This window comes from Chiloscyllium plagiosum, chromosome 16, assembly GCF_004010195.1.
Source record: "Chiloscyllium plagiosum isolate BGI_BamShark_2017 chromosome 16, ASM401019v2, whole genome shotgun sequence".
NCBI lineage: Eukaryota > Metazoa > Chordata > Chondrichthyes > Orectolobiformes > Hemiscylliidae > Chiloscyllium > Chiloscyllium plagiosum.
In genome coordinates this window covers 8,201,584-8,215,234 of record NC_057725.1, presented here as the reverse complement: position 1 = coordinate 8,215,234, position 13,651 = coordinate 8,201,584, and the positions used below count along the sequence as shown (strand labels likewise).

General features: G+C 36.4%; 1 protein-coding gene across 8 annotated transcripts in view; it reads right to left on the bottom strand.

The window, feature by feature from the left end:
- Positions 1-6,215: 6,215 nt before the first annotated feature.
- Positions 6,216-13,651, bottom strand: part of LOC122557634 (growth arrest-specific protein 2) — a 171,211-nt gene continuing 163,775 nt past the window's right edge. For all 8 annotated transcript variants that reach the window (XM_043705416.1, XM_043705415.1, XM_043705417.1 and 5 more), the window contains exon 8: positions 6,216-8,014. In XM_043705416.1, the coding sequence (XP_043561351.1) occupies positions 7,766-8,014 (249 nt within the window). In that variant the 3' untranslated portion in view covers positions 6,216-7,765. The remainder of the gene's footprint in view (positions 8,015-13,651) is intronic.

Genomic DNA, 13,651 nt, shown 5'->3' with positions numbered 1-13,651 from the left:
CTTTCTTACTCAAATAACCCCATTCTGTTAGGCTATGAGAACTAAACAGGTAATGTGTGGATGCAGGGAAACCTTAAATTCCCAGCAGAAAATGTTCGAATCACCTTAAAGTTGCCTTTAGAGCAAAGGAAGAAAATTCCAGTAGTTGGATTATCCTTGTCCTACACGGTAATCCTGAAATAGGATTTGGGAGACTGGGGAGAGAGGTGGTACAGAATGTGACAGATAAACAGGACAGGCTGCAGAGCTTCAGGTGTTTGAAAGTAAAAGGACATACTCAAAGTGAAATTCTTCCCCTTTGTAAGTAATGCTGTTTTTTTGTAGAATAAGCAAGTATTATGATTATGTATGGGCAATAATGGTTTTTGAAGCCCAGTACTTACATTATAATGTGCCATCTTCGAACCCCTACTGTGTAGCAAGAGGCTATTCAGCCCTCCAAGTCTACACCAACAGGTTCAAGAACAGCTTGTTCCCCGCTGTTACTAAACTTCTGAATGGACCTCTCAAATTTCAAATCTAATGTTGATCTTGTTTGTCATGCACCTTCCGTGACAGTCGTAAATTTGTATTCCTCATACTGTTCAATTATCCTATGTTCTTTGTATGTTGTTATCTGCCTGTACAGAATGCAAAACAAGATTTTTTACTACTTAGGTGCATGTGACAACAACAAATCAAGACCTTCATCCAAGGCTGAATTCAAACGTGGTCCCTGGTCCTGTGAGGCAGCAGTGCTAACTACTGAACCATCGTGTTTCCATAATTGCTTAAAGAATATTCATTTAATCGCAATTAACATGATGAATTTTGATAAACCATATCAGCTAAGTTGATAGTTGAATTAAATTCAAGATGCTGGTGAAGGTGCAGTTTAATAAATTTGCCTCAGGATGGCAGTATTTGCATTTTGATCTTCATTTTCAGAGCTAGTAATTCACTCGGCTGTTCGTGTACAAACTACGTATGAAACAGTTCGAAGAGAACATTTTATTAGAATTTTAAGATGAAGCATTTTAACAATGTGCTGAGGATAAGTTGTGTCCAGTCATATTGTGTACAGTTGGAGCGTCTAACCTCTGCATTACATGTTACATCACTTGAATTGCAAAATTATAATCCATGTTCAGTCATCATGATTTAAGACACTTAACTGGGAAGCTGAGCAGTGGTTCTCATTTCGAATGTCCTCCACCCACTATTCCAATTATAAGGCTTATGAAAACTGCTAGCATCCCAAGTTCCTTCATTTTGTCCATAACACTAACGCATCTAATAAAGCTCCTAAAATGCCATTGATGAATATTGACAGTCTATGGTAAGCCAGTGATTTGCATGTTCTTTTTAGCGAATGATTGGTGAATAGTGAAGGCAACTCTCATGACGGCCTAGTTTCTTGCTGAATAAAAATGAGGGAACTGGCATACAGATGGAGCACTGTCCATTTATTTTCACTTGATAACTATCTTGTTTTGATATTTGGTATTACACTGGAATTAGCAGGAAAACACTAACTGCAAGATTTTCTTCAAAGTGTTGCCTGTAAAATTGAGGAAAGTCCTCAGGAGCACACAGAATATGTTATCAGGTATTTAGAATTATTTCATGAAAGATAACTCTCTTAAAGACGTAAGGGGTACTCCTCCTGTCCTGAAAGTTAACATGCATGATCATTCAAGATACTTCAGATCAAATCTTACAAAATATAATGCGTTGCTATTGTAAGTTATGAGAACCATAGAAAATGGAAGCACATAAATGAGAGTGGGACTGAATGCTTTCTCTGAGCTATTGATTCGAGCCGCAGTCTCCTAATTACAATATTTTTATATTTCTCTGGTAGCAAGCTGTCTTCCTAAAAAATTATGGATTGTTCAAAGAAGTATTTGTGTTATAGCATAAGCAATCCCAAATAGTCTCCGATCTTTTTTGTCTAACCTCTCCCCCCCCCCCCCCATTCTATTTTTCACCTTAACTTTTTGCTCCTTCATATCTTGTTGACCAGTGAAAATAATCGCTATTTAATCTGTTAACACATTTTGCTTTTATAATCTTCTATAATAGAGTGCCCAAAGTTGTGCACAATTTTCCAAAGAGACATTTCAACAATGTCTTTGGCATTTCCATTTTTATGTCTTCAAATAGAATCTTCATGTTAATTATTTCAGTCAATATTGCAAAAAATTGGAAGATAGGTCTACAGATGCTGGAGATGTCAGAGTCGATAAACTGTGGCTCTGAAAAAAAAGCAGAGTAGGTCAGGCTATATCTGAGGAGCAGGAGAGTCAACGTTTTGGACTTAACCTTTCACGAAGTAAACTTTTTTGCTCAGATGCTGCCTGACCTGCTGTGCTTTTCCAACACTACACTTTATCGATTCAGTCTATATTGCAGACTATTGTAGAATACCAGCAATGACAGTGAGAGTAAATTATCTATTACTCTCTCCCCTTTTTTAAAGAAGGGAGTCAGGTTCTCCATTCTCAAGTCCTCTGGTTCTCCAGTTAGTAAGCTAATGCTTACTTCTAATGCTGGATAATCCTTTCATTATTGAAAAGAGGGCCACATTATGAAATTGTTATAATGCAGTGGTTATAAATATCCAATTCTATCCAACACCAGTAATGTTCATACTTCAGCTCAGAACGACAATATGTTTCCTTGTCACTTGACACGTAAGCCTCTTTGGCATAATAACTAACTATGATTGTCATGGTGTAGTGCATTGCTATTACTTAACTTACTGTTTACATTTCACAGTAATTAAAAACTATTTAGGTAGGTTTGTCTTAAACTGTTACAGATAACTCTTGGCAACTTGTATAAACAGTATTACATTGCAGTCAGCAAAGTTTAAAATTATACACAATATTTGAAATTTGGATTTATAGAAAATAAAGTGGCACAGCTCTGTACAATTTATTGCAAAGCAGAATACTCTGGCTCTTTCAAACAAAGGATGACAGGTGGGGAATTGCAAAAGAACATTATTTACAGTGGATATGTACAGCAAAAAATCGAAGCTTTAAAACAAATCTTCTGAGGGTTACAAGAACCTGCAATAGAAATCGAGATTATCAAGATTTGGATGAGTAAAATAGACCAGAAGGTCATGGTTAGATTCGAACACGTTATAAATTGTTTCCATTCGATTAATCCACAACTAGGATTGTAATGAAGGTATTTACTTTTAAAATCTTTTAAACCAGGGGTGACTATTGTGATGCAGGGAGTGTGATTTACATATATTTTAATATTTATTCTTGAATGCGGACCTTTGAATTTTGAACAAGTGGCGTATGAATTTTCTACACGTCATAGGGGTTTAATAATAATTTTTGAAGTATTTCTGCAGCCATGATCTCTATTAAAGCAATTTGAGAGTGAGAGCCTCCAAAATTGATGGATTCTTGTTTACATTGGGAAAGTTTATGAGTGAATAAAGTACATAGGACAGTACATTAGACTTTTTGATAGGAAATTCTGAACTTTCTTTTTAAGCTTGGGGAAGCACCCATAAACAGTGGGAGAAAAGAAAAGTTTATGTTCCAATTTTAGTTTGGGATAGTTCTGCAAAAGACTTTGTTAAAGGTGGATGTATAAAGCAGTTAGTTCTGAGAAAAAAAAAGTTAGTTTTGATACTTTTGTTAAAAGAAAGTTACCTGAGCATAAGGAATTTAGTAAATTTTTTCAGACAAGAAGTGTTTGGAAAAAACCCTGAAACTATGATTTTAACCTGAGAAAGTTTTCAGTGTATGATAGCTCCAGGAAGAAGCGACAGAGCTTCTTAAAATTGAGAATTGAAGCCACAGTTAAACTAAATTTTATGGAGGTGATGGAAGGCAAATCCTTCTGGTGTGAGTTCCATAAATGAGTGTTTTTGCGATTAATGGGATTATATTTTTATGTGTTTTAAAATATTTAAACTTGTATTCTGAGTAAATAATTTGGTTTATTCTATTTTATCTCCATTTCATTTATGTAAACTTCTGTTTTATTGCGAAAACCAGATCATCATATTGTGTGCTTATGTTTTAGTGTTAAAGTATGTTATTGAAACCAAAAAGAAAACATGATCTATCAAGCAAGATTTCCATTTGGGCTTTGACATATCCAGTAATAACATTGGCTTAGAACTTAACATTATATTTTGTATTAAAAAAATAACATTGGGTAGTTAAACACCTTCAGTATATTGTGTTAACACTGGATGCCTTTCTGCTTTTTCAAATGCATTTGCAGCAGGAGGGAATAGTATATAATATAATTGACTGAATTGTACCCACCACCAGATTCCCTGGCTAAAATGTCAAAGGAAACAGGAATTAAACTGGTAACACGGGGGTCGATGCTAATTAGAAGGTAGAAGCTCTGCAGCACTTTGGATGTATGGTGCTAGATAATGCAGGTAGGCTGAGGGTGGGGGTAGAAGCGGTCTGAGTGCGAAAGAGGCAGGCTGGATAGGAAGGTGACAAGTTAGCTACACCTGTATTTAATATCCACTCCTCGCTGCCTCCCTCCCAGCAGATTTTAAGTGTTAAAGTTTTAATTATTGTTAAATTGCTGAATGTGAAATTGCTTTGGAAACACTGCAACCCTTTTGTGTTGCACATGAACTATTCAAATAGGTTTGCAAAGCTGACTGGCCTATTCTGTTCTTACATACTCCAGCTCAACATCCATTATTAATCCAATTGTTATTGTGAACTACATTTCATAAGAAATTCTTCTCAACCCAAATCTCCTGTATTCATTCAATCTGGATCATTTAATCTGGAATATATTTCTGTCGATGCTGTCAAGATGTAAGCATTGAAGGTATACTACCAAACATTTTAGTGAGCAAAAGATATTTTATGTCTGTCAAATAGCCAGGGATCTGTTATGTACCAAGAACTCCCAGGCCCAGAATGAATTGAATTTAGTTCAAAACTGCATTTCTGTTGTAGTCTTGAGCAGAAAGAATTCACCAGCTTTGTGACTTTGAGGTTCCAGTTTGGGCCAGTTAGAGCCAGTTTTATGTAATGTTGCTGGATTACTGAGATCTGCTATGTGGATGTCTTAATTTGGCATTTTAAAAAAATTACCAGGCAGTACGTTTGTATCAAAAAACTGGTATAAAGGAAGACCAGAGTGAATCTGGCTTTTCTCCATTGTATGTGACTGTCTCAGTGGGAAAAACAATTGTCAAATGCATCAGAATTAATTGATAACTCATGTTCAGCGATTTTAATTTACTTTTTATCCTGTCCTTTGGTTGGACAAAGTGAAAGAAAAGAAAATTAGCATAACTCGTGTCAATAAATAAAATGGTTTTTGTTTTCTCTCTGTATGCCACCAAAATATCAATTTGACCCATGCAAAAATTCCCAAAGAGTTCTTCCTTCCCTGTTACAGCATATTTGTGTTTTAGATAATGACACAGGACAGTCATGAACTGCTGCAAAGTGCACTATAAAAGCAAAGTCCCACTTTTATTAAATTTGGTTTTAATGTAGAATGTTAAATATCTAACATGCAACTAAATTTTAAAGAAGTATGCTTATTTAAAATTTAAATATGCTTTTGTATAGTTCTTGAAACAGCGTGGTGTTTGGGATTAAGCTGTTACAATTCAGAAGTTGAACAATGTGCTCCTTAAATAATTTAGCCAGGATTAAAATAGACCAAACATCTAATTCCTCACTATTTTTCTGCTTCTTAGCTCACTGTAGTCTAGTCAATATTCTCAAATAATGTTTTAGTAGTGCAGTGTTTTGCAGTACCTACCATGTGTTTTTGACATCTTCTAGTCGTGTGTTTTTTGCATATAGTAGTGTAATTGGCAAATCACAGTTGATTACAGATACAGATTTGTAGATATTTCCTATCAAATGCAATCATTGAGTTTTTCAGAGAAAAATATCTTTCGTCTTCCACTTCCATGGCAAAGTCAGATAAATAGCCTACCCCACATATTTCTGTCATTACACTCCTAGTAAACTATTTTGTTTAGCACCAGTTGATTATTGGTAATTTTTTATAATTTTGAGTAAACATAGAAACATTGTAGAGGTAACTTGCTTCATTTTAAAGTAACTTATTTCCACTCATACCTGACCATCAATTGTTTTGTGTTCAGTATTTCTATTAACTTTTCAGCATCTCAGTAATTTAGTTTGCTTTGTTTTGGAATATGGCAACAAATGTGGTCGAGGAAGAAGCATATAAGCCTGTGAAGAAAATCAAATAATTTTAATGTAAATTGCAGTGATCTTTAAGATGTAAAAATACAAATAAACTTTTTGGTTTTATATTTGTTACATTGTTCAATGGGGGCATGAGATGGGACTGTAACCTGTGGAAAGAAAACTTCATAAATTTGAACTAATTACATTCTGCATGGCGCAACTAATTCAAGTGACCGGGAATAAAGAGATAATATGTTAGTAGCTCCTGCTCAGCCAGCAGCGTTGACTGTCTGCGTTATGTTCATGATTCTTGCTTAACTTATTCAGGAATTCTGCTTATTGCCATGGAAAATACAGATAACACTTTATGTTAATGCTCAGAAACTGTAGTGCATCAAACGGATTGCTGCTATTCCTGCACAACAGTTATCTTTTTTGCATATTAGAATCCAGATACGAGTAAGGGAAGTCTCCCTTCTACTTGAACTCAACACATTGTGAATTAGATTAAATGTGCGTGTATGCATGCAGTTGGAGTGAGAGATTTGATGCTCCCAATTATTTTTAAAAATAGCAGCACTTGGCAATGATTATAGGCACATTGTTTTTTTTTCTGATTTGGTGTAGCTGAAGGAAATAAAAGATGGAGGCTCATGAAGCAATAATTCAGCATTTGGGATTCTGTTGCTTTTCTTTCTACTGTACTCAGGCTCTATAGTCTTGGTAATTTTCTGGTAAAAAGTCTTTCTGTAGAAATGCATCTTTGGATTAACAGTTTTTTGATTTGAGAGGATTTGTTTAAATTAATTCTAGTTGGTTGTAACTGGTCTCTTCTACTTTGTTATTATCAAAGCAGAGAAGTAGAAATGATTCTGTACCATACAGAATTTTGCAATTTTACTCTTGAATTGATGGGCTGGAGAAACAAAAAATCCAATCAAAGTACTATGGCAATGTTAAAACTACTAGATAGACTGAGATTATCAAATAGTGCCAAGAAAGAAGCTATTTGACTGGGAATATCTGCTATTGAGAGGTTAGAATGCTCAAAATTTGGAGGCAGACTGAACTCAAATGGTATAATTATATGGATGGCAGAATAGAGGCAATGAAGTTTATTCTCCCTAGCAATGTGGAAACGTTCCAGTCAATATTCACTGATGATTTGCAATGTACTTGGCTCTTCCTGTTTGGTATATTGTCATTGCTTCACTTATACCACTAGTATTGTGTTTAACACAGTCACTGGATAGCATGGATATAAGAGAAGGATATGCAAAAGCTTAGCAAATTGGAGAGCATCTGTCATCATTACTGCACTGTTACCTCCTTCCAGTCAATGAATTTGCCTAAAGTGAAGTTGAAATAATTGAAGCTCTGCATCAATTTATTGTAAGCATTACTATCCTAGAAGTCTACCTTATACCATTCCCTCAGTCTGGCAATAGTCTATAGTTTTCTTTTGTCCCCCACCCTATTTGGGTTCATTAAAAAAAAACCAAAGAGATCTTAGTGATTGAATTAGATTATTGTTGATCTGCTTGAGTTTTGATATATTGGATCACTGGTTCAAAATAAAAGCACATACTGCATGTTCACTTTGTTCCCCAGTTACCACTGTTATTAGTTGTACTCTCTCGTCTGCTTCTGTAATGGGCAGCTACCACAAGGTAGCTATCAGGGCTCAGGTCTTTAATATTCTGGGACTTGTTTGGGACTGGAGAGGTCTTGCCATCCACTCTGGAAATCTGTAGCATCCGGCAGGGATCATGCTTCAGGAGGTAGCCTTCAAATGTTTCCCATCCCCCTCCGACACGAACCATGACATGTTTATTGTGCAGCATCTGCAATGCAAAATAATCGTTTAGTACAATAGAATTCTTAAAAAAAGTTAAGATGCTGTGACTAATTCCCATGTCGATGTGTAAAAAAGGGAAATAAACGTAAGGATCATGAATTAAGAATAAACAGGCAAACATTCTTGCTAATTTTGCCTGAACAATCAACAATATAGTGATTTAACATTTTATAGGCAGCTGCTATGTGTGCACACAGCCATAACCAGTGTTTATTGATCTAATTTTCAATCCCAATAGGTCATGCCAGTGTAGCTATTACAAGAGAGGTTAAAGCAGAATGAGCTGCCAATAGCAAACTGCAAATATAAGATACTTTTAATTTCTTTTGGTAATCTATTGCATTGAGATTGTTCAAACTTGTGACAAAGAAATTTCTGACAGCAAATTAGAAGCTCTTTAAATTCCACAGAATTTGGCACCCTATTATTTAATAAAATTGTAGAATTTTCATATTAGTTAATCCTGTTAAATGATCAACATTCAGTGTTTAGCTGCTTATTTTGTTTCATTGTGTCATAAGCTTTTGGGAACCTCATGGATTTCTTAAAATGTCATCCACTTTAGCTGATTCTACTAAAGAACTAAAAGGAAAGGGCTTGACTATTATCTCATGTTATTATTGAATTTGGACTTGTTAATGCAAATATGTGATGGCTAAACCTAGAAGATAGCACAACATTTTCTTTAAAAAGAAATATTAAAATATTCATGTGCAAGCTAAAATTCCTAATTGAAATATAACTTAAAATTTGGTAAAATTAGAAAATGGTCAGATCATAAGTCTATGCATTCAGAAATGTAGTTTTCAGCAGACTGCAGTGAGGGAGTGATACAAGTATTCCATAAATAATTCATCTGTAACTTGAAAAAAATCAATTGCACATACATTCCAGTTTGCAATGTTTGCCATCATTGACTGGTGAGTCCTGATCCACTTGTACTTTACAAGTTAAACATTCTCTCTTTAATATTTCCTTTTCAAGTTCACCCAATCCACTCAAATGAGAATGAAAACCACTTCAAGAATGACGCGTCAGCCTCCTAAAGTGATTTTAAATGTCTGAGTGAACCAAGTGTTATCGTAGTTGTGGGTACGTTTGCTAAGCTGGGAAGCTGATTTGCAGACCCAAAATTACAACAACCAGCACCTGAGCTACAAATCTTTATGCAAACCTTGAAACAAGTGTTAAATTTGATATTTTCAAACATTTAAGTAATAAGAACATAAAGAATAAATCAAGCCTATGTAAATTAATAGGTGTTTCATATTTTTTTAAAAAAAGAGTACATTGAAATGATATTTTCAAAGTTCAAACCCCAGAATGAATACTTGGTCATAATTTGTAGACGTGAAGCAACTGAAGAAAACCCTTCAAAATTCATGCCACTTCTTATAAACTGGGTTTAGAAAGCATTAGTGAGAAAATTGATGCATGCAGATTTTTCAAATGGTTACTGGATATTCTGTAGGAAGATTTCAGTGTCACAAGGTCACAGGCCCATCCCTCCACACAGCTGGCACTGACCACAAATTATTCTATTTGAATTAATTTTAGAATAAAGTGCTGATATCAGAATTGCAATTATGCAAAAGAATTGTCATCTTCAGGAATATGGAGGTAATGTGTATTTAACTGTCGTGACTTTAAAAACATTTCACTCATTTCCCTGAGCTGATGGACTAATCTCAGTCAGTGAAAGGGTTTCTCTTTGAAGACGGAATGTTAGTTTAGTACTGATAGAAGAATGTAAATTAATTAGGAGTAGTTTGTTTGAACAGATGATGAGTTACTTTGAGGATAAGTTGAGGGCTATCATTTATGGATTTTAAAAAGCAACTGTAAAATTGCTGTGGCTGGTGGCTCAGTGTTTAGCACTGCTGCCTCACAGCGCTAGGGACCTGGGTTCAATCTCACCCTTGGGTAACTGTGTGGAGTTTGCACGTTCTGCCCATGTCTGCATGGTTTTCCTCTGGGTGCTCCAGTTTCCTCCCACAGACCAAACATGTGCAGGTTTGATTGTCCATGCTAAATTGCAATAGTGTCCAGCTGTAAAGGTTAGGTGGCTTAATGATGGGAAATGCAGGGTTACAGGGATAGGATAGGGGAGTGGGTCTGGATGGGATGCTCTTTCAGAGGGCCGAATGGCCTGTTTCCACACTGTAGGAATTTAAAATTCAATCCCTCAAAAATAGCATAATGTCGCAAAAATGCAACTATTGTTATAAAACCCTAATTTTGAAAACAACAGGTATCTTTAAGCAGCTTCCTTCTTGTAAAACATTTCTTGTATCATGTTTAAATTTTGTACAGAACAAGAGCATGCTTGCGATCATAGAATCATATAGTGCAGATGAGGCCCTTCAGCCTCTGGAGCTAGAAAATAATAAGTTCACTTTACCAACCAATTTGTAGAATTTTTATATCTCTAATAAACTTTCTGTTGCTTTTGGTATAACCTTTTAAATACTTAACAATATTTTCTCCACAAATTGTATGCACTCTTTCTGACGCACACACTGATTATCCAGATTGGTGAATTATGCACATTAAGAGCTGATGTTCTGGGGGTATGGATTTGACAATCACACCACAGTAGGTGGGGGTGGGATAAATATCTGGAATTAGAAGTCTAATGTTGACCAAGACACTGTTGGTCATTGTCAGAACAACCCATCTTGTTTCACTCATGTCCTTTATGGGATGAAGCATACAGCCTTTAATTGCCCTCTGAAATGGCCAAGCAAGCCACTCAGTTGTAAAAATCATGGAAAAGTCTTAAAAGAAAGGAAACCAGATGGAGCACTTGGCATCTACTTAGACACTGGCAATGAAAACAGTCAATACAGTTCTCCTCATTAGATCTGGGAGCTTGTGCCAAAATGGGCCAGCTCATAAACTACAGGGACAACAGCCTGACATAGTCATGCTCACTGCAACACACACTACAACATCTCATCATCATTATCCCTGGATATGCCCTGTCCCACCTGGGAGTCTTCAAGATTGATTTTGGACACAATGCAATCTTGTGGCACCAGGTCAAGAAAGGGGCAAGGAGAGGTCCTAGTTTCAGGACCTCTCTGCAGGAGTTCCTCAGGATAGTGTCCTTGGCTCAACCATATTCAGCTACTACAACAATGATCCTTCCTCCGCCCCCCACCAACACCACCATCACCATAAAGTCAGGAGTGGTGTTGTTGGCTGATAATTGTGCAATCTTCAGCATCAGATACTGGAGTAGTGCATGTCCAAATGGAGCAAGATCTGGACAATTTCCAAGATTAGGCTGAAAAGTGGCAAGTCACTTTTGTGACATACAAATGCACTGAGGTTACCAATGACCAAAAACTGTGCTGAACTCGTCATATAAATAGTGGTTACAACAGCAGGTCAGAGGCTATAAATCTTGCAGTGAGTAACTTACTTCCTGACTCCCAAGTGAGTCGATTCTCGATAAGCCACAAACCAGGCGTGTGATGGAATGCTCCCCACTCTACTGACTGGGTGCAGCTCCAACAACCCTGGAGAAACTTGACACCATTCAGTACAAAGCAACCTGCTTGATTGACATCATACCCATAAATGTTTGTTACCCCCCACCATTGATATACACACTACTGGTCCTGAGAAATCTACATGACATACTGCAGAAATTCACAATGGCTGTTAATGCAGCATCTTCCAAATACACTACCATTGAGACGAACAAGATATATCAGGTGCAGCAACAATTGCAAGCTCCTCTCCAAGCCACCCGTTATCCTTAACTTGGCAATATATCAGCATTCCTTCACTGTTGCTGGGTCAGAAACCTGGAACTCCCATGGTTCAAGATGGCAGCTCACTACCACCTTCTCACGGGTACAGAATAACATTCAACATGGCTGGTTTATTGCATGAATTTTTTTAAAAATGACAATTCACAAGAATACCAATTTAAGGGGAACTGCATGAGAGGATATACTGCATGAGAAGGTACATGCATGAGAAAGTTTGCTATGCATGAGAGCAGAATTCTGATTGTTTAACAAGTGGGCACAGCTTGTAGAGGTATTTCCATGGAAAACATGCCAGTCAAAGATTGACAGTTTAGTGCCAGGCATTGTTTAAATTGTAAATCATACAGTTTGACTGGTCAACACAGTGTCCTGAGAAATGAACAAATGAATGGCTGTCACCTATTTTGTCGAGTTGAAAAAAGCACAGTAAATGTACTTGTGAAATGTCTCATTAAAATTACTAATTTTGGTCTTCATTTTTGGCATTATGCCCCATTTACTTTCACTTGTAAATTTTGCTGTTGAGTTACTTATTTCCACAAACAGAATCATTTATGTAAATAAGGAATAAAATAATGTCCCCAACAGTGATCCCTGTGGAGCACCACTTTCTATCTTCCTCCACTGAGTAACTACCTTAACTCCTGCTCAGTGCTTTCTATTTTTAAAGCTAAAAGGCTACCCATTCACCCGTAGTTCTCTGACTATACATGCCCTAACCTTTGTTATGAGCTAACTGTGATACCTTATCTGTGTCTTTGTTTGAGACTATCTACTCTTTGTTACCTCTTCAAAGAACTCTTATCAGATCAGTCAAGCATAATAGCCTTTCAGAATCCATGCTTTTCTGTATTAGTCTATGTCTCAGTGCTTTGCTTTCATATATTTTGACAAAGATTTCATTTTCCCAGTTATTTTTATCACAGACGTTAAGGTAGTCTGTAAGTTCCTGGGTTTTGTTCTATATCCCTTTTTGTACATAGGAACAACATTAGCTGTCCACCCGTGCACTGACATTACCTCGTTTTGTATGGAACTACTTTTGCATGTAAACCTGTACATCCGCTTTATTGTCAGTTTCCTTGACTGTTGCTGTTTACTATCTATCATTGGGGTTTTAACCCGTTCTTCAGTTTTATTAGTTTGTCCATTTTTTCCTTTTCTGTCCCAGCTGTATTTGTGAACTCTTTAATCTCATCAATTACAAAAGTTTCATTATCTTCAGCGAAAGCTGTGACAAAGAAATTATTCAATTTTAGTTTTGCAGTTACTGATTTATGATTGAAAGATACCACAGTGATGATTTCCTTGTTGGCTGCCTCTGGTGGTGGGGGGGGGGGGGGGGGGGGGGGGGGAGTTGAAATCCATAAATTTGTAATTCAGACTGTATGGCAGCTGTATTTTAATACCAGTGACATCTATCTTTTCCCCACTCACAATCTTCTTAATTAATTAATAATATATTTCATCCACTCTTCCCATATGATGATATCCAGCAATATTTAACTACAAATGCTCTGTGTAGGTTTGTTTCAGTCAATGTCTACAGATTATAGATATACATATATATCTGGATATGGATTCCTTCTACCTGTAATTGTTTACAGTTAGCTCAGTTTGCTGATCAGCAGGTTTGTGATGATCAGTGTGGGATCAATTCCTGCACTGGCTGAGGTTACCATTAAAACACTCCTTTTCAACATCTTCCCTATGCCTGAGGCATGGTGACCCACAACCTTCTTTACCAGTTGTCTCTCTGTAGTGAGAGAACAGCTCTGATTGATAAGACTATGGTGACTTTACCATTTTACTTTATCAATTTATCCAGTTGTTTTGAATAT